Source organism: Echiichthys vipera, assembly GCF_963691815.1.
Source record: "Echiichthys vipera genome assembly, chromosome: 10".
In the NCBI taxonomy this organism is placed as follows: Eukaryota; Metazoa; Chordata; class Actinopteri; order Perciformes; family Trachinidae; genus Echiichthys; species Echiichthys vipera.
The window spans coordinates 15,600,556-15,620,614 of record NC_139835.1 but is presented as its reverse complement, the minus strand read 5'-3'; the positions used below and the strand labels follow the sequence as shown (position 1 = coordinate 15,620,614).

General features: G+C 41.4%; 1 protein-coding gene across 2 annotated transcripts in view; it reads left to right on the top strand.

The window, feature by feature from the left end:
• The window catches only part of abca12 (ATP-binding cassette, sub-family A (ABC1), member 12), a 75,917-nt gene that overhangs the window by 42,803 nt on the left and 13,055 nt on the right, over positions 1-20,059 (top strand). For both annotated transcript variants that reach the window (XM_083921609.1, XM_083921610.1), the window contains exons 46-58: positions 83-266; positions 854-1,072; positions 1,892-2,088; positions 4,383-4,540; positions 5,484-5,717; positions 5,893-6,040; positions 6,399-6,645; positions 7,947-8,036; positions 9,605-9,692; positions 9,986-10,113; positions 15,883-15,970; positions 16,310-16,418; positions 18,324-18,378. In XM_083921609.1, coding sequence (XP_083777735.1) covers positions 83-266; positions 854-1,072; positions 1,892-2,088; positions 4,383-4,540; positions 5,484-5,717; positions 5,893-6,040; positions 6,399-6,645; positions 7,947-8,036; positions 9,605-9,692; positions 9,986-10,113; positions 15,883-15,970; positions 16,310-16,418; positions 18,324-18,378 — 1,945 coding nt within the window. The remainder of the gene's footprint in view (positions 1-82; positions 267-853; positions 1,073-1,891; positions 2,089-4,382; positions 4,541-5,483; positions 5,718-5,892; positions 6,041-6,398; positions 6,646-7,946; positions 8,037-9,604; positions 9,693-9,985; positions 10,114-15,882; positions 15,971-16,309; positions 16,419-18,323; positions 18,379-20,059) is intronic.

Below are 20,059 nucleotides of genomic sequence, written 5' to 3'. Positions count from 1 at the left end.
ATATGTTACCCTCACTTTTCATTTAATTCCTGTCCCCTGTGAGTTGATTTACAGGTTGCCTCTGTCTCCATGTTTCCCATAGGCCAGAGCACACTTTCCTCTCAGGCTGGGGACGATTTTTCAGACCTCCCAGTGGGCGTTGCCCTCCATGGTCTCACCAAGATCTATGGCGACCGAGTAGCTATTCAAAACCTTAATGTTTCCTTCTACGAGGGCCATGTCACTTCACTGCTCGGTCACAATGGAGCCGGAAAGACCACCACCATGTATGTGCAGCACAATTTTTCTCAATTTTCACTGTATCTGCATGTAGTAAGATGAATTCAAATGCATTTTGACCATTAATATACTGTATGTGGCGTCTTTAAATTTGATTTGTGCATCCCTTTAATCAACAGACCCTTTAAAAGGGTCTGCTGCTGACAGGGAAATTGTTTTGTCTGAATCTGGCACAGCAAATGCACCGTGGTGGAGATTCGTTTGACAGGTCTTCATCAACTGGAGCACTTACATTTACATTTTAAATGTGACTAATTTAGCTGATGCTCTTTTCTAGTGCAACACACAATGTGTGCCGCAGCAGAATAAGATTCAACAAAAAACAACCAAGAAGGGCTTCAATGACCTACAATATTTATGCTGCCAACAAATCATAATTTAATAGGAAAGTGCTGGGCAGAATGTCCAAAAAATAGCTAATGGGACAAAAACAAAGGGCGTTTTATACATTTAGCAAATATAAGCGAAAGTTTTTGAAAAACTGTCAGACTTTATTTTTGAATTATATACCTTTCCCCAATTATGAAACAACAAACAACCAAAACACCGAATTAACTCCATCCTTTGTGCTTAGGTCTCTCCTGACCGGCCTTTTCACCCCATCTTCTGGCACCATCGAGGTGTACGGCAGAGACATGCAGACCAACATTGATGACGTTCGCAGAGAGCTAGGAGTGTGCATGCAATATGACGTCCTCTTTGAACACATGACCGCCAAGGAGCACCTGCTGCTGTACGGACAGATCAAGGCCCCACACTGGTCACCCAAGGAACTCCGTGAACAAGTCCGCGTGTGAGTGATCAATCATCCATTACAGGGAGCGTGAAAAATATAATAAGCATGATCTACATGATGTAGCCGAGCCATTGAATATATTTTATAACCTGTTTTGAAAAGGTATCTTTAGTTTTAGTCAATTGCAGGTTTTTCCAATGAAAAGGAAATATGGGTAAGGATTATGAGAGTTTAACAGTGTCAACAGTAGCCAGGGCTTTACACCAGTGACTGGTTACACAAGAGACATTTTATATAAATATGCACAAAATACGGAGTAATATTCAGATATGGTTATAGCCAAAAATATTTTAGGGCTATACTTGCTGTAATTTACAGGTATATCTAGACCTTGATGCACTTATCATGAAATAAGATCCTACTTTAGTATCTCAGGAGCTGTGAAATGTATCAGACGCTTTTATTACACGCTGTTGTTCCCTGACAATGCTAGGATACATTTAGAACAACATTTTTTACATTTCCACATTTTCCAAAAGGATCTTAAGATATTTAATTTGGTCTCTTTTTGTTCCTTTGCATCCCCTTGGATAAGCTTACGAGCATGAGAAAATATTTTTCATTCTGTGGCATCATTAAGCTATGGGTTGATCCCCCAGTTGCATCATGAGACTATTTCTGGAGGGTTCCTGCATGACAAGAGGAGCAGAAAAGCAATAAATTGTACCTCTCCACTGGTTCCTGTTGTTCAGAAACCCCCGCTGGGTAGCTGATGGAATTGATGGAAGTATAACTCAGAAACTGGGTTGTAATATACAGAAAATGTATGTTAACATGAACTCCATGTTAAATTCTTTTCATTGACTAACCTACCAGGATCCTCGAGGAGACAGGCATGTACGCTCACAGACACAAGCGGGTGGGCAACCTGTCAGGCGGCATGAAGCGTAAGCTGTCAATCTCCATCGCCTTCATAGGGGGCTCTCGCTTAGTGGTTCTGGATGAACCCACCACAGGAGTCGATCCCTGCTCTAGGCGTAACATCTGGGACATTGTTATCCAGTACAAGAAACGTGAGTCTCTCAGACACACACTAACTAGCACATTGAACACTAAAAAAGTATTCTGTTAATTTGATTTCACAAACTCGCCATTGCGTTCTTAGCAGCTATTTCTACCGCTGTTATTACTATTACCACTACTTCTACTGTTGCCACTAATAATGGTGATAAAGATATGAAGCATGAGCAGGAAGAAATAGAAGATGAAGAAAAAAAAAGAAAACAGTATTCTCTTCTTTTTTCTCATGCGGGGTCTCGCAAGGCTCAATACTTGGCCCGATTTTATTCAGTCTGTAACTGCTACCCCTTGGTCATGATATTCGTCACTTGAAGACGGTGCCCTATCATTGTAATGCCGATGGCAGTCATGCCCCTCATCTAGTCTCGAAAACCATAACAATTTGGATTCTCTGCACTGCTGCCCTGCTGCAATTAAAAAAAAGATCATATTTCTAACAGTAGTAAACAAAACCAACAAACAGTCAGACCTGCCCCTCCATAAAAAACATTGTTTGGCAACTTATTCACACCTCTATTTCCTCTCACCTTGACTACTGCAATCCATTATGTATTTGCCTCAATCATGCATCATTTACCATCTACAGTTGGTGCATAATTCAGCAACAAGGCTTCTGACAAACACTAGACACAGAGAGCATATCTCACCAGCCCTGGCTGAATTACATTGATTTGTTTTTTAATTCAATTTCCTGATTTTGTTGATTACTTTTCAAGCCCCCTATGGTTTGTCTCTTCTACATATTTATGACCTTGTGACTCCTTATTCTGCACCAAGAGCCCAAACCAAATGTTGTGAAAAGTTCCACATTCCTTTCTTAGGCTTCAGAAAAATAATGTTCATGCTTTTGTGAAATAAACTCCCCCCTCAGCATCAGGTCAAGTTAACTGAGTCTGTGTCACATTTCAGAAAAACAAACCTGCCTACAGTATGTTGTGTGGGATTTTTATAACTTTGAACTCTAATAGTTTTATGTTTCCTTTTTAGTTTTGACTGGCCCTGAATCTGATGTTGTATTTTATGTACCTGTGAAGCAACTTGTAACTCAACGTTAATTTACTTACTCATTTAACACCCGGTCAGTATGTGTCAATCAAAGCTATTCCCTGTCCTTGAGGATCCACTGTGGTGTTCAACAATTAATCCAACAATGAATGTGTAATGCATCATATAGCATCTTGTTCATCCTATCACGGTAAATAGTAAATGGACTTGTACGTATATAGCGCCTTTCTAGTCTTCTGACTACTCAAGGCGCTTTCACAGTGTTTGTCACATTCACCCATTCACACAGACATTCACACTGATGGCAGTGGACATCTACATACCATCTAATCTAAACATTCACACCACATTTACACAACCATGCACAGCATGAGGAGCAATTTGGGGTTCAGTGTCTTGCCCAAGGACACTTTGACATGTGGACAGGGGGAGGTGCGGATCGAACCGCCGATCTGTCGAATGGAGGACGACTCACTCTCCACTGATCCACATTCACCCCTATCAGACGTCGAACAATGGAGTAGAAAAATCTGTAGTGCAGATTGCACACACTCGCATGACACAGACTCTCCAAACTCTTGCTCTAGTGTTTTTCCTCCATTTATTGGGAAGGAAAGAAGTAGAAGAGCAGGAACCTGGAGCCGACCCTGGAGGGCTTTTCCGTGCCAAGGCTTCTGACTTTATTTAGCATATCATTAATCTAAAAGAAATCCTGTAATTTTTAGGCTATATGAGGGTAGCAGCCACAATGACAGGGAGACTGCTAAATGTCATATAATTGTAGCTGTGGGAAAGTACCCTGTGTAATTGGCCCGGTCTCAGATGTTAGTGAGATTGTGTTGCCAGGGGAATCTAATTCAAAGTAAACTTCCTGCGCGCCTGTTTCTCTGATGATTTGTATGTGCACGACACAGCTTGTGTGTGACTTTGTCTTTGCGATATCCAGTTTTTGGTTGTTTATTTAGATGTGTGTACGTGTGTCTGCAGCTAGACTTAAAAGGCCACTAATACTCACTGGGATAGTAAAATAAGGAAACAATGTCTGCCATAAGACATCAGAATTTTGCACCTGTGTTGTTCTTTCACTCTTCTCCAAATAATTAAACTCTTACAAAATAAGAAAAGAAAAAGCAACTGACATCTAATCACTGGATTGTCATGTAATACATTTCTAAATATTCACACAATTCCCTTGAGCTTCTATTTGAGTTACATTTATGTGCTAGGGTATAATAATGCATACACAAATAATGCTGATTGTTTTATTTGTGTGTCCTGTCAGAGCGCACCATCATCATGTCCACCCACCACCTAGATGAAGCTGAAGTACTGAGCGACCGCATCGCCTTCCTGGAGAGAGGAGGATTAAAATGCTGCGGATCCCCCTTCCACCTGAAAGACAAGCTGGGTCAGGGATACAAAATCACTCTCACCAAGAAGGTATTCATCTACACAGGCGTCAAGTCTACATTTTCGCCCTGGTCAAATAATCTATGTTTTCTCGATGCTCCGTTGTAGCACAAGTCAAGGCTGAGTAATTGTAGGCCACAACCTTTATCTTCAAAGTGAGAGAGTAACATATATCAGATTAATTTCACTCAGACGCTCTCTTAACAATGACCCACTTTGGACCATGCACAGCCAGCATAAATTACTGGCCTGCTCATGTGTAAAAAAACAAAACAAATCTTGGTTTTATTTCTGCCACTAGACACTAGAGATGCACACAATACATTGCATAAGTGTGACATGTATCAGATTAATTGAAAGAACTGCTAAAACTGGTAAATCCATCATAAATAATGCTCTGCTGGGGATTGCTTCAAAATGGCTTCTACTTTAACGTACTATTTTTTTTATCTGCTTTACGGATCTTTTTTCTCCATGTAGTGAATCATCATCCCACTGTTGCTTACTCATTCAACTCTTATTTCCATATACAGTATGTACTGTATGTAGTACTGCGTTTTAGTTATGTCTTCTCATCTCACCTTTCCACTTATTGTCGCTTTATCTTTTTGTCCTTCTATTTTATTAATGCCTTTTTACCTTATTTATGTGTTTTTTATCTTATCTTATATTTGTCATTCTATTCTATTAATGTCATTTTATCTTATTTTATCTTTGTTGTTTTTATTGCTGAGGTGACCCGTACTTTTGTTAAACACATTTCATTGTACCGTTGACCCTGTATTACCCTACATATGATCAATAAAACTGAAACTGAACTGGTTGAGAACAGTGGATCATACAAATCTCAATTAACGGAAAGACTAAAAAATTGATATTTAAAGCTACTGGCAGCTAATGTTTAGTAAAAGTAAATCTGTGTAATCATGGAAATAAAGCATGTCATATTTAATTGCTACCTTTCTATCTGCAGATTCAGAACCAGGAATCTGAGCGGATTGACAATGCTGAACTGAAGGCCTTCATCCAAGCTCATGTACCGGAAGCGCGACTGAAGGAGGCCCAGGGGGGCGACCTGGTCTACTCACTGCCCCCTTTCAACTCATCCAATGCCTCCTCATACCGGTCACTTCTGACCGCACTGGACTCCAATCTAGACGCCCTGCAGCTGGGGGGCTATGGCATCTCTGACACCACCCTGGAGGAGGTAAACTCACACACTCACACAAAAACACTGGCTTACATCACAGTCACAGTCACAGTCAATTTTCCCTGTGTAAAAACATACTTGTGCTTATTATCTTGATCATACTGACATGCAAGTATACTCATGAGCTGTAAAATATACTGATTGGCTAATGTTTCTGTTTTTATCTGTGTAGGTGTTCCTCCAGTTGACTCAAGGAAACACAGTAGAAGGGGCTGACAATAGTCCCCTGTCTATCTCAGAGACAGTTTCCGACACTGATTCCATCGACAGCTTCCCTTCAGACTCTGATGGAAGAGTCTCCAGCTTTGGAGACCAGATCAGTGAGTAAAAGGAAAACTTTGCCTGAAGTGTATATAATTCCTATTGTAGAATTTATACAATAACTGCTATTTGTAGAGTGACTTCAACTGTAGTGTTCACTGCAGTCACCAGTGTGCTGAAACATCCTTGTCTTTTTTTCTACTTTAGATTTTCAACGTTAACCTAGATTATTGAAATAATACTTCCAATTGACCTAGTTCAACAACTTCTACATTTTGATGGATTGCACTGCCATCTTTTGGATACAATCTGTGCCCTAGAGAGAAAAAGCAGGTGTCATCAAAGCGGTAAGAAAGTAAGTGCGTCAGTACAAAAATGATTAAATACCACTTCCATGTCTTCTACCATGTGTTCCAGATCTTACCAGTTCATCCACGGTGCAAGGCATGACCCTGGCCTGGCAGCAGATAGCAGCCATGCTGACCAAGAGGTTCCACCACAGCCGCAGAGACTGGAAGGGCCTGATCGCTCAGATCCTGCTCCCTATTCTGTTCATGGTGTTGGCCATGGGCCTGGGCTCCATCAGGAGCGACATGCAGCACTATCCCGAGCTGAAGCTCAGCCCCGCACTTTACAATGTTGGACCAAGCTACTCTTTCTTCAGGTCAGCCCCCATGGCAAAGAAAATACAAGGGAGCACTGGGAGGGGAGGCCACAGGAGTAAAAAAGTCTAATCAGGGTGATTTTATGCAAAGCATGTTCAATTCAATTGGCAAGGTCAGACCAATGCCACAAATGAGGCAAATTTTGATGTAATTTGGCTGAACAATTCCAGGAAATGTTTTCATTTCTCAACGTGGTGGATCATGACAAAGGCTACAAACAAATCACCACGATGCAGCTGTGTTTATCTCAAAGTGATGTCTCTGTTATACTGCAACTAACTTGGTTTGTGGAAAAGCTTGGAGCGTGTTGTGTTGTGGCGTGATGTTCTGGCATTTACAAAACTTATACTGCTTGGCCTGGATAAAAGAGCCACCAACCACAACACTGCTGCAGCTTTGATGAAGGATTGATGCATCCTTTGGGTGCCTTCATTGTTTGCGAAGGACGACACGTCGCACTTGTTATGAAATGAATTTGAAGTTGCAGTTTGCTGAAGGGCAGACAGACCTTAAAGACAGGGAGCGAGAGAGAGAGCACGAGAGGGACAGAGATGATTGTGATGAAGACGGATGAGATGCAAGATCAAAGTGGGAGAGATTAAGAGTGTCAGGAGGTGGTGAGATGTCTTCATTCTGGAGAAGTGCTGTTGTTTGATCAAGGGGATATGTAGCAAAGGAGAAAATGCTGAGGTGCCAATCAATATCAAAGACCATATGGAAGCTCTCCCAGTCCACTTTAGCTTGATACACAAAAAGAAAAAAAAATATATATTTATTTTTTTATGAGATCAAGGATAGGTGTGGGGGCACTAAGGTAGGTTATTGTTAACTTTCTCAGAGCACTGTTTTTTCAGACTTGCCTGCCTGTATGAAAAATACGATGTTTATTTATGAGTCTACCTCTGTGTGTGTTAAAAGGCAGAGCCAGGGGAGGGCTCAAATGAAAGAAATCCACTTAAATGTAGAGTGGCAAATCAAATGTCCTTACTCTCCTTTTTATCTGTCCAGCTCTCCAAAGTAAGGATATTAGAATCACTGATTGTGCCCCCGTGGTCACTTTATTGACTATATTGTGAGTTAGTAAATTGCTCTTACCAGCTTATCTACTAGGAAAACCTTAATGAATGCCAACCCTGAAACCCAAGATTGATTTGAATAAATCAATAATGGTTAAAACCAAAACCCCTCTGCTATTAGAGCCTTATGAAACTACCTTTTGTTTGAGTTACTTGTTTTAATTACGGTGTAGTTCACTAGATCTTCTCTGTAACCTCTGAATTGTTTGTTTTCGACTCCATAGTAACCAAAATACAAAATCCGGCCAGCTGATCAACACCATGATGTCATTCCCCGGGATCGATAACGCCTGCCTCGACAACGCCGAAGACCCGTACGTAATCGCACTTCAAATACCAGCTGTTTTTTTTATTCCTGAAAATTCTAAATTTGCCAGTGATTTGGTGTCCGTGCTCAGTTTGCCTAAGCATCCTACCCTTTACCACATGTTGAGTATTTTCATATTTCACTCATTGCCATTCTTTTCATGCCTCGTCCTTCACCTTGTTTCATTTTACCAGTCTGCCCCTTTAATTCCGGCCGTCTCTTTCTCGGGTCTCTCTCACGTCCCCCATCTCTATTTTCCTGCTGCTCAGCTCAACGTATGTGGCTGAAGCCATGCATGAGCATCATTTGTATTCCATAAACACCCTGTGTTTATAGGGCAGATTTTCCCCTTACAGACACTCAAATCTATGATGGCACTTATGAACCAGACCTCGGAAGCATTTTAAAATGCTCCGCCACGAAAAAAGAGAGCAAGAGAGAAAGAGAAATATCCTATGGTGCAAAAGAGACTTTATGCTTTGTTCATGACGTCCTCTAATCATGACACGACAATGACTGAAAGGGTGCTGCATTTACATTTATAGAAAATATACGGTATGGTTCCTCGACTGTTGTTGACCAATTTGTATCTAAAGTAACAGGTGTGCATGTGAATGTGCAAAGACATGCCTATTGCTGCGATCACTTTTAGATCAGCACAAAGTGTCCCTGAAAGCATTTGGCAGGAAGCAAAATGTGGGGGAGTTGAAGACATCGAACCCACACAACCAAATGTCACACAATATGATATTACAGCACATATTATAAACAGCTTTTGACACAGTTTTCAACTGATTTTAGAGCAAATATTAAAGTGTAAGTCCGGTGAAAATGGACCCCATGGTCTTTTTCAGCATGAAAATACATCAAATAAGCCATCGAGTCAGGGTTTTTTTTGTGAATCAACCATGTATCGAGAATGTCCGGAGAGATGCTAACAGCCCCAAAGGGCTAACACTGAAGGTGCACTAAAGCATCCAAAAAGGCTTTTAACCACTAATATTGCCCAAAATAGTACCGATCCTCTGTAGTTGCATGATTAGTGTCCCTAAAAATGAAGCACCAAAAACGTAGTTAGCGAACCAGGAGTTTATTCAAAAAGTCTGTGCCTTACCAGTAGGTACATGTTGAAAGGTAGTCCGTACAAGTCGATTACTGAATGCACTGGAGTTCAGTTTATTCTGTCTCTCTTCACTTCAAGGTGTAGGCTAGTTGTCTCAGGTGCTTGCACTGCTTAGCATTGCATCTCAAGTGCATTCAGTGCAATCCTGATTTGGATGCGTTCAGAGCGCAGCTTAATGGCTTATTTGACATATTTTCATGCCAAAACGACCATGGGGTCCATTTTCGCCGGACTTCCACTTTAAGGTCTTAATATCACAAAATATCACACAGGCTCACAGCTGCTAAATGAATGATTGTGAATTATATGTACACAAATATTTAGCAGACCATCATATCAACTGTGTTTCAGGTTGTGTTTTGGGGTCTAGGGATAGTCTTGTGGCATTATCATGCACTGATCCCAATATTCCACTGAGCCACCTTTTTACTTTGTGAATGTTTTCTTTTAAGGGTCTGTACAAGAAGCACAAACAACTGGAGATCCAGTGGGAACAGCACCAAAGCATTAAGTTTCTGTAAATGCACCAGTCGGGAACAGGTGAGACTGGGTCACTGAGAACTGTGTGTGTGTGTGTGTGTGTGTGTGTGTGTGTGTGTGTGTGTGTGTGTGTGTGTGTGTGTGTGTGTGTGTGTGTGTGTGTGTGTGTGTGTGTGTGTGTGTGTGTGTGTGTGTGTGTGTGTGTGTGTGTGTGTGTGTGTGTGTGTGTGTGTGTGTGTGTGTGTGTGTGTGTGTGTGTGTGTGTGTGTGTGTGCTCATGCCTCTGTGGTTTCCTATGTGGTTGTTTGAAAAAAGGATGAGTGTAATGCGTCTGCATCTTCCCCACGCTGCAGATCTGTGATGCAAACAACTTCCAGCCTCCCCATAAGAGGATCGCTTCATCTCAGATTGTGTATAACCTGTCGGGCATCAATGTGGAGAACTACCTGGTGGCCACAGCGAATGACTTCATCAGGAACAGGTCAGTGCAGCCAGTGTTTACAACAGTTAATGTAACCACATTGAGAATCCAGCCCATGCTGTTTGCCATCACATATTTTCCATTTTACAATTATATTTCATAAGTGTCTGTGTGGGTTTTCTCCGGGTTCTCCGGTTTCCTCCTACAATCCAAAAGACATGCATGTGTTAGGTTAATTGATGACTCTACAATTGCCCATAGGTGTGAATGGTTGTCTGTCTCTGTGCGTCTCTATGTTCCCCTGCAATAGACTGCCGTCCTGTCCGGGGTGTCAGCTGGGATCGGCTCCAGCCCCCCGCGACCCCGATAGGGACAAGCGGTTGAAGATGAATGAATATTTCATAATTTCATAGTTTGTTTAAAATAGATGATTGACTCAGACAAATGTAGTGATTCTCCAATTATAAATCATAATCATAAATACTTTCCCCCCCTTTCAGCTGAAGTTGGTAACTTTCTATGAAAAATAAGGTTTTTGTTGGGTCATATTTGCTGAAACTGTCTCTTTATCCTGACAGCACAATGAGACAGATGATCTGTAAAAAAGTCATGTGTTTCTACCTCTACTCCTACCACTTTCTGTTGCTGTCTGCTTCCAGAATCCTCTTTATGTGCTCCTAATAGCCTCTAGTTTCCGACACGTCCGCGGCAAAACAACCAATCAGAGTTTGAGTCTCTGACGTAGTGTCAATGACTGCTCTGAACTCTGACCAAACTGTGAAAGTACGCAGCACTGAACAAACATGAATTAAGAATATGTCACTGTATTGCTTATTTTTCACGTAAAGTGTTTTCAGAAAAATATTTTAGCGTACCATTGAGCTGTAAAATAAGAACCTTTGTGAGCCAAAACCAAGCCCCGACCAACCGACTGGCCGGGCAATCTAGTCACACCAGTGACGTGCAGTAAGGGTTGGGGTTGGGGAGGCACTGACTCACAACTCAGATTTACAAACATACAATAGGATAGGATAGGATGAGAGAATAGGAGCGAATAGGATGCTGAAAACCATTTTAAAACACCAGTGCCACTGTATATTGCAGTATATCTTACCTTTACTGACTGAAAGTCCAGCTTTGAAAAATGTCTTAGTTTAGAAATCAAATCCTCCATTTTCAGGGCGAGAAATGACAGCTTGTCGCCAAGCTCTACAGCGTTGCACAGTACACTTCTTGTGTTTACTTTTTGCACACAGGTTAGAGTTCACGTGACCTGGCTATTAGGCTGCTCTCTATCGCCGCCTTCCTTGAGGCAGAGGTACTGCCTGCCTCAAGGCACTATTTTCCCTGTGGATTTATGTCACATCAATAAGATGTAAATATTACACAAGGCAAGGCAGCTTTATTTGTATAGCACTTTTCATACACAAGGCAGACTCAAAGTGCTTCACAGCACAACATGTCATGAATTCAAATGCATTACAGGAAGACAAAGAGAATAAAACCATAGACAATAATCAAACCAGTGCGGACGTTAAAAGTGCGAAGATTTAGCAGAAAGCTAAGGTGAACATAAAAGTTTTCAGTCTAGTTTTAAAAGTGGTCAGAGTGGGTGAAAGTCTCAAATCTTCAGGAAGTTTATTCCAGCTGTTTGTTGCATAATGACTGAAAGATGCTTTCCCTTGATTTGAGTTTACTCTGCGAACCACTAACAGATTGGTCTCAGAGGATCTTAGTGATCTAGAAGGCTTATGTAGTGGGAGCATATCAGTGATATACCTCGGCCCTAGACCTTGTAGTGATTTATATGTGAGCAGGAGGATTTTGAAATCAATTCTCTGACGTACAGGAAGCCAGTGTAATGATTTAAGAATTGGTGTAATGTGCTCACATTTTTTGGTCTTTGTTAGAACTCTAGCAGCAGCGTTCTGAACGAGCTGTAGCTGCCTGACAGTTTTTTTGGGAAGACCTGCAAGGAGACCGTTACAGTAGTCTAGCCTACTGGTTATAAAGGCATGGACAAGTGTTTCTAAGTCTTGAGCTGACATGAGCCCTCTAAGTCTTGTTACATTTTTAAGGTGATAGTAGGCCGATTTTGTTACTGATTTGATGTGACTGTCGAAATGTAAATCAGAATCCATAATAACCCCAAGATTTCTGGCTTTATTTGAGGTTTTCAGGGACAGTGATTGAAGGTGTTGGGTGACTTTAGACCTTTCTTTCTTAGCACCAAAAACAATTATCTCAGTTTTATCCTCATTTAGTTGAAGGAAATTTTGGCACATCCAGTGTTTGACCTGCTCAATGCACTGGCACAGAAGATCTATGGGGCGATAGTCATTTGGTGATAGCGCTACATAGATTTGGGTGTCATCGGCATAGCAATGGTGGTCAATGTTATTATTTTGCATGATTTGTCCTAGTGGGAGCATATAGATATTAAATAAAGTCGGCCCCAAGATTGAACCTTGGGGGACTCCACACGTTACGTTGGTTTGTTCTGATACAAAGTCGCCAATGGAAACAAAATAGTTCCTATCTTGTAGATATGACTTGAACCAGTTTAGGACTGTGCCTGAGAGCCCCACCCAGTTTTCCAACCTGTCCAAAAGTATTGAGTGGTCGACAGTGTCAAATGCAGCACTGAGGTCCAATAGCATTAGTACTGAAGTTTTGCCAGAGTCTGTGTTAAGACGGATGTCATTTATAACTTTAATAAGGGCCGTCTCTGTGCTATGAAAAGGTCTAAATCCTGACTGGAGGTTGTTGTGGCAGCCAGTAGAAGCCAAGAAGTGAGTTAGTTGTTGGAGTACAACTTTCTCAATTATTTTACTTATGAATGGTAGATTTGAAATTGGTCTGTAGTTGTTGATAATAGAGGCATCTAGGCTCCGCTTTTTTAGAAGAGGTTTAATGACTGCAGTTTTGAAGGCCTTTGGGAAATTGCCGGATTGAATAGAGTTATTAACTATTTGCAATACGTCTGTTGATAGGCAGTCAAAAACATTCTTAAAGAAGTTGGTAGGTAAAGCATCGAGACAGCAGGTGGTTGGCTTTAGATCCGTCACTGTTTCCACTAGAGTTTTAGAGTCTATGGCATTAAAGCTTGCCATCATTGCTGTGTTATTTTGGCCTAAACGGGGTGGTGATCCAACTTTTTTGTTTGAGATATTGATGGCACGTCTGATGCCTTCAATTTTATTAGTATAAAAGAATGCAAACTCATTGCATTTCTGTGTGGAATGGAGTTCGGCTGGTATTTGTGTTGGGGGGTTGGTCAGTCTGTCGACAGTTGCAAATAGGGTTTTGGCCTTATTAGTGTTGCTGTTTATGATATTGGAGAAGAATGTTTCTCTAGCACTTTTTAAGACTAAATTGTAGGCCTGGAGCCTCTCTTTATAGATGTCATGGTGAATATGAAGTTTTGTATTTCGCCAGATTCGTTCAGCCTTCCTGCACTCTCTTCTCTGGGCTGTAACAACAGCAGCTTTTCTCCAGGGTGCCTTTTGCTTACCAGAAATCGTTTTAACTGTAACCGGTGCAATGACATCTATGATATTCACAATTTTGGAATTAAAGTTGTTTACAAGATCATCAGCATGGCATGGGTTTAGAGGTGGTAGCGAGGAGATGGCATTTTTAAAGAGTACATTAGCATGTTCATTGATGTAGCGCTTTTTGACATTCTTTGATTCTGTTTGTGTCTCCGGAAATAAAGAAATATTAAAGAAAACACAGAAGTGATCAGACAATGAAAGATCAGTCACAAGAACATCAGAAACATTGAGACCTTTTGTGATAATCAGGTCCAGGGTGTGTCCTTTACAATGAGTAGCCTCTTTCACATGTTGAGACAGGTCAAATGTATCTAAAATAGTAAAAAGTTCCTTTGCACCCTTGCCATTCGAATCGTCAATATGAAAATTAAAGTCACCAGTTATAACTAGGCAGTCAAAGTCAGTGGAGATACTAGACAATAATTCGGTAAAATCATCGAAAAAATTTGCTGAGTATTTAGGTGGCCTGTAAATAATTAACAGAAGAATTTTGGGAGAGCATTTCAACACAGCACACAGGTATTCGAATGATGTAAAATCACCAAGTGACATCTGTTTCCCCTGAAATATGTTTTTAAATATAGCAGCAACCCCTCCCCCCCTTTTCCCAGATCTACATACATCAATAAAGTTATAGTTGGGGGGTGATGTCTCGATCAGAATGCTTGCACTGTTATATTGCTCCAGCCATGTTTCAGTTAAAAACATAAAATCAAGTTTGGAAGTAGTAATAAAATCGTTGACTAAAAATGATTTGTTATTCAGAGACCTAACATTGAGCAGACCCATCCTGATGGTGTTATCGACAGGCTTCGATGTTGACTTTGATTTGGAGAGGATAGGAATGAGATTGTTCAGGTTAGCAGGGTGTCTACGTTTCCCAATGTTCACTCTCTCGGTCGTCACAACAGGAATGCAGAAGGTGCCAAGCTTTGACGTAGGCAGCCTTGGGCCCAGCTGATAATGTGGTCTACTGCTGAACCCTGTTTTGTATCAATAATATTCAGGACTGCTGTCAGGGCGGGGCGAGGGTGGCCATGAGGGGGGGGAGGAGGAGTGGGCAGCGTCAGAGCTGGAATGAACTACTGGAAGTGGACGTTGAGGGAGTAGAGGGGGTTTACGTAATAGGGGCGGAGTAGGGCTGAGGGTTTGTGAAGCACACTTTCGTGGAGGGGGGGGAGGAGGTGGGAGGGAGGTGCCACTGAGATAACGCTCAGGGGGGGATCGCTGAGGTCGGTCAAGGGGAGTAAAAATAGGAGTAGGGCGGGGAGTGGGTGGGGGTAGCTCCCGGAACTCCAAAGGGGATAAGGGGGGAGAAAGGCTTACTTGAGGAAGGGAGAAGGATGGAGACCTGGATTTAGGCTTGGGGGGTGTGGGGGAGGGATCTTCACGCCCATTTGAAATGAAAGGGGAGGTAGAGGGGGATGGACACGTCTCCTCTTTGCTCCGGTGTCTCTCATGGTCAGCGCTCTCCTTTTGCAATGGCGGTCCTCCTTCGACGTTCATGATAAGCTGTGTTGTGTCTGTCTTTTCCGTTGCACACATACGTAAAATACATTACTGAACACCATGGAAAAGAAGAAGTATACTTTATTACATAAAAGTGTCCTCAACCATCATATTGGAAACATACACAGAAATGGGAACAAGCACGCGCCATTTGCACACGCTCAATCCAGTTTGTGAGTGATTGCGCAATCTGTTGGGGGCTCTGCTGTCCGTGCCTCACCTCTCGTCTCCGAATAGACTCCGTTTATTTAAGCAGGAAATACAGAATTTTCTGCCATTTTTAATATAAAAATGGTCAAAATACATTAAGAACCACACCAAAATCATAGTCCAGAGGACAAATATTAATACTTGTGTTATTTTATTATTTCGTTTATTTTTCCTCTCATGATGAGCCTCACCTGCCTCCCCTGACTGCACGTCACTGAGTCACACAGCTTCATCGTAGTTCATGAGCACTCAGTGACGTTGCGTCAGGGACTCCTTGGCTCTGATTTTTTGTTGGTCAGGCGCAGTGGATCTAGCAGATGACATTAGGAGCAGACAGAGAGATGTAGAGCGACATGACTTTTTTCACAGCATTTGTCTCGTCGGGATATAGTGACAGTCTCAGCAAATATGAAAACGACTTATCCTCTTACAAAAAGTTACCAACGTAATCAGTCAACTGGCAATATTGTTAATGTAACGAATACATATAACAGAAATCTAACAACAGCATGCAAAGATCTCTAATTTGATCTATATACGTTTATTTTTTCAGGTATGGGGGCTTTGATTTTGGCATGCCACTTCCTCCTGACTTACAAATGGACCTAACAGCGGTGCCCAAAAACCGTACTCTGTCTAAGGTAAATTTGTCTCCTTCCTCCGTGCTGCCTGTCTCGTTTTACTTTAATCGCTGTAGTTGTAGTTAAAACATGACATCCTATCCTAACACTGTTTGGCTACAAGATCAAGGCTTGCAGATGGAGCTGCATCGTTACGCCATCACTGTCATCATAAATATGCTTTACTGAAGCAATCGTGCTAATGTGTTGTGATGCCTGCATGTATTGTATCTTTAAAGACCTGGTTTCAAAACTTTGAAAAAGTTATTGTAGCAATGTAGTGGTCTTGCATATCCTGATCTGTAGCAGTAAGAATGACGGTTTCTTTGCATGTCTGTGTTTGTGCTTGCATTGGTGTAGGTCTGGTTCAACCCAGAGGGCCACCACACAATGCCAGCATACTTAAACAGCCTCAGCAATACCATCCTACGCTCCAATCTTCCAGCAGACAAGGATCCACGTGAATATGGTAAGCTGGAGGGAAATAAAAAATGTTACAAGTAAATTGTAAAACCTCAGTGACAGACCAAGGGACACAGTCTAATTGCTCAAGGATTCTATACAAAGGCAATAACAGTAAAGATCAGTGACATCCATTTCATTTTTACATGGTTATATGCATTTGCTGCTGTTAACTCACATTTTCTTATATTTTTATTAGTTATTTTAGAAAAAGTCTATACGTATTATTTATGTTACGATTGTCCTTTATTCACAAGCAACAACGATCTCAGGTATTGTAAAAGATAGGTTTGAAATAAGACACGACTGGGATTATGCAAATGAAATTCACACATCAATATTAGAAAAATCTATCTATCCAGCAAGATGCTACTGATTGAACACCTAGTGCATTTTGCATACTAAATGTAGAGAGAGAGCTGAAAAGAGTGTTTACTCATGGTTCATTTCACTGGATTAAAGCCAGGGGGAGCTGTGTGTCCTTAGACTCGCTTCAGTATCCACGGTGAATACTGATGAGTGGCTCACTGGGGAGCTATGCTAAAGAGAAGGAGGCTCATCTCAGTACTGTTTCAGCTCTGTATCACCCTGACCATCTGCCTGCAGAGCATGAGTACACAAACACACTCACGCACACACATGAAGAAGTGCTCGTAAAACGTTTAGCGCATGCACAGATGTACATGCACACACATTCACAAATATTTCTTCCACACTGGATGAGGATAATGCTCGAGGGTTGAGTGAATGTTACCTGCAAACTCATGGTGGAGGCGGGTTGGGGGGCGGCAGAGGTGGAGATCCACGGAGATTACTTTTCAAGGTGATGGTTTATCTGTCAGATGTGAAGCCCTAACCATCACAGTGTGTACTGCACTGCCAACAATGAGTTGGGACCCTTTAAAGGTCTGAATCAAACAGTTTTTTTCATACAACTCTTGCAGGACTCTCGCAAAACCACACACTGCCACACAGTCCACACACTCCACACAGTCCAGAGATTCTGATCACTCCTGCCTGCAGCCATGTTTTGAATTGAATGTCTGCCTGTTATTCACTCAATACTTCTCCTACCCCAAAATCTACCTTTAGAAGGCATGAACTGAAACCTGATTGAATCCTTTTTTTTTTTTTTTTAAAAAGGGAAAAAAACTCAAATGTTCTTCTAATGGTTTTTATCATGACCCATTTTTCTGATTTAGTGAAATACTAAATAAAATACTATTTAGGTCAATCGACTACATTTAGAAAACTTAGAACTTTAATTAATAATTAACTTTAACTAACTTAATTGCTGAGGTATTTTTACTAGCGGAAATTCACTGGTTCCAGCTTCTCAAATATGAATATTTGATGGCCTGTGATTATTTTTTAAGAATTTCATACAAAACTATTTATTGAACAATCAAGAAATTGGCAGATGCATCCCCAATGAAAAGGATTGCTTGTTGCACCTGTCATTGTTTCCCACTGGAAAAGATTCAAGCCAAATCTGGGAATTACCTTTAGAGCAGTAATGATGAAGTGTTAATGATTACAGATCTGGATTAGTTAATATAACCCATCACATCCACCAATGCCCTTAAGCGAAGCACTGAGCTTCCAACCTGCTCCAGGGCTGCTGCTCTTCGGGGTTAACTCGCACTATCCTATCTCGGGAAATGTGAAAGCAGAGACATGCAGGGGAGCAGTTCATGTCTGTAAGCATCTAGACGCCCCTGATAAAAAAAAATGATAAAGAAAATTCAATTTTCTTTGTGTGCACTGGCAAATGAAATCATCTTGCCCTATATTTCTCAATTGACTGTGTCCCAGGCTATGAGAATATCATTGCTCATTTGGTTCCTGTGCTGAAAAATAGCCAGCATGCTGTTGTTTTTCTATTGCTAACACAATACAATTTCTATTACAGCCATTTCAGTTTCCAGTCACCCCTACTTTGGCCGGGCAGACGATGAAGATTCAATGTAAGGACTGCACTTTGAATTCTTCCTTCTGCTGAACTGACTGTCAGCATTCAAGAATAGCAATAGCTTAAATCTAAAAAGACAAAAAAGAAAAGATAATAGCATTCTACTGTAATTGTTGAAAATATCCCGAAATTAGTCGAGTCACGGTGAATTTTCTTTGCTGTTGTTTGGCTGAGCCCAGGTTAAATTATTGAGGCGCCCTGCTTTTCAATTCAGGACATCAAAGTCAGTGTGGACTTAGGGCAGGGAGGTACATGACAGCAGTATTTACCCATATTTGATTTTCTAAATGGATTTCCCTGAGCTTGCACTATTGATCAGAGTCCCAACGTAATGAGTGTTTACCCTGAAGGTGGCACAGAGGTGGATTGATTCTACCCCACTTCCCAAAATTAGTTCATTTAAAATACTCCACATTCTGCTTTTGAGGCTCAGACTGTGGAATTAGTGCTTGTGTGTATATATGCAAACATGTGTGTGTGTTTGTGTGTGTGTTCCAGAGGATTATATCCAATAAATCATTCAATCCATGAATGTATTGAGCTGAAACTGTGGCCTCATATAGTAGGTCCGTTCTCTCTTGAGTCTTAATAGCGCCAACCATTTCACAGGGTATTTCCTTGTGTTAACTGCCCTTTAGTTTCTCCACATTCTCCACGTTGCTTAATGTGCATGGTATTTACATACTGTTGCTGTTTACCTGCAGGTACTGCAGTAACTGCAAGTGCACAACTATCCCTCTGTGATATTCTGCTTCCTCACTTGATGTATTGATTTGTTCTGAGCCATAACAATGGGCTTATTACTCCAAATGTCTTGATTCTCACAGTATAGTAGCTTTGCCCATGGGAAATATTTAAGGTTATATTGGCCATAACTGCTAGCAAACATTCTCTGCTGCCGGCTCTCCTCTGTAGTCAGTACTGCCCTTAAACGCTCACAGCGTGTCCCTCTCTGCTGTTCTCTCTCCTTCCAACTCGGTCACACACCCAGCTTCACCATCCTCCTTTTCAGCCTCATGAAGCTTATTCTATTTGGTTGGTGGTGCGGTGCCTGAGCCAGGGGCAAGAGGTAAAAGTACTACAGTAGCATGTTGGATAGTACAGAGAGCATGGGAGATGATCAGGTAGCGGCATCAAGAGGGTTTTCAACAAGCACACTGGGTTGGAAAAGTGAGAACTGAGGGATCAAAGCCTCAGCTGGTTGTCCGGGGTCTTGTCTGGACAATAGACTCTGCAGTCTCGCAGCAGCACCACAGGCATACTGACCATACAGCAAGCAACAGTGTGAAGTTGTTCTCTACAAGAAGCCATCTGCTCCTTTTGCGGTTATTATCTTGTCAGAGGCGAGGCGCAAGTATCTCTTTAACAAAGCTGTTTGTTATTAATGGCATTCTATTTATTGTGAGAACTATTGTGAGAATAGTTTAAATGAGTCAGGTCCCAGCGGTGAACAATGTGATAGTTTGCATTGATCTGATCCTTTTGTATTAATGAGTAAAAAAAAAATGAAGGCAAAAGGGGTAGGGGTATATAAGCCTTGACTTCAACCGACACCATTTCGGTTTTATAAGCTTGATATATACTGAAATAAATACATGTATTCATTATTTCAGGAGGGTTTTAATATGGGCTGCAAAGGAATTACACCAGGTTGCCTCATTGAAAGTGACTCAGCA